The sequence below is a fragment of the Hipposideros armiger genome, unplaced genomic scaffold (genome assembly GCF_001890085.2).
Source record: "Hipposideros armiger isolate ML-2016 unplaced genomic scaffold, ASM189008v1 scaffold_303, whole genome shotgun sequence".
Lineage (NCBI taxonomy): Eukaryota > Metazoa > Chordata > Mammalia > Chiroptera > Hipposideridae > Hipposideros > Hipposideros armiger.
In genome coordinates, this window is record NW_017731653.1 from 1,375,854 (window position 1) to 1,376,923 (window position 1,070).

The window sequence follows — 1,070 nt, forward strand, 5'->3', positions numbered from 1 at the left end:
AAGGGGGCTGGACTCTGGTATCCTTGGATGGGGGGGAGCACCCCTGGCTCTTCAGCCTCCTGGGCTCTGCCTGGGCCCCTCCCCATCCAACCTCCACTCCAGTCCTCATTCAACTTCCTCTTCCTGCGAAAGAGGGGCGCTGCCCGGTGACCTACACAGACTGAGACAGGATCGCCATGAATGGAGACCTCTGGAAAAGCTCAGGAGTGGAGGCCCAACGGGCCCACCCGAGGCCCAAGGGGAGACCCTGAAAGAGGGCTGAATCACAGCCTCCCGACAGCCCCCCCCCCATGTCCAGTCTTTGAAGGGGAGCTGGGAGCTTCTCATTTCCTTTTGCAGGAGAGGGTTGTCAGTCGGCGGGGTATGCACTGGGGGCACCTCAGCCCCTGCCAGCTAACCCCACATCACCACCACCACCACCACCACCCCAGCATCACCACCACCACCACACACACAAAAAAATTGGATACATTTTGAATAAAGCGATTCGGTTCCTTATCCGGGGACTGAGTTGCTCCGTGTGATTGGCCGGCGGAGTCACATGGTGAAAGTAACTTTACAGGGTCGCTAGCTAGTAGGAGGGCTTTATGGAGCAGAAAAACGACAAAGCGAGAAAAATTATTTTCCACTCCAGAAATTAATGATCATGAGCTCGTATTTGATGGACTCTAACTACATCGATCCGAAATTTCCTCCATGCGAAGAATATTCGCAAAATAGCTACATCCCTGAACACAGTCCGGAATATTACAGCCGGACCAGGGAATCGGGATTCCAGCATCACCACCAGGAGCTGTACCCACCACCGCCTCCGCGCCCTAGCTACCCTGAGCGCCAATATAGCTGCACCAGTCTCCAGGGGCCGGGCAATTCGCGAGGCCACGGGCCGGCCCAGGCGGGCCACCACCACCCCGAGAAATCACAGCCGCTCTGCGAGCCGGCGCCTCTCTCAGGCGCCTCCGCCTCCCCGTCCCCAGCCCCGCCAGCCTGCAGCCAGCCAGCCCCTGACCATCCCTCCAGCGCCGCCAGCAAGCAACCCATAGTCTACCCATGGATGAAAAAAATCCACG

The 1,070-nt window shown here is 58.3% G+C and overlaps 1 protein-coding gene across 1 annotated transcript in view; it reads left to right on the forward strand.

Annotated features, from left to right (window-relative positions):
• The first annotated feature begins 486 nt into the window (after positions 1–486).
• HOXC4 (homeobox C4) overlaps positions 487–1,070 on the forward strand; it is a 2,251-nt gene continuing 1,667 nt past the window's right edge. Inside the window, exon 1 of the mRNA XM_019659684.1 lies at positions 487–1,070. Within this exon, the coding sequence (XP_019515229.1) occupies positions 641–1,070 (430 nt within the window). The 5' untranslated portion in view covers positions 487–640.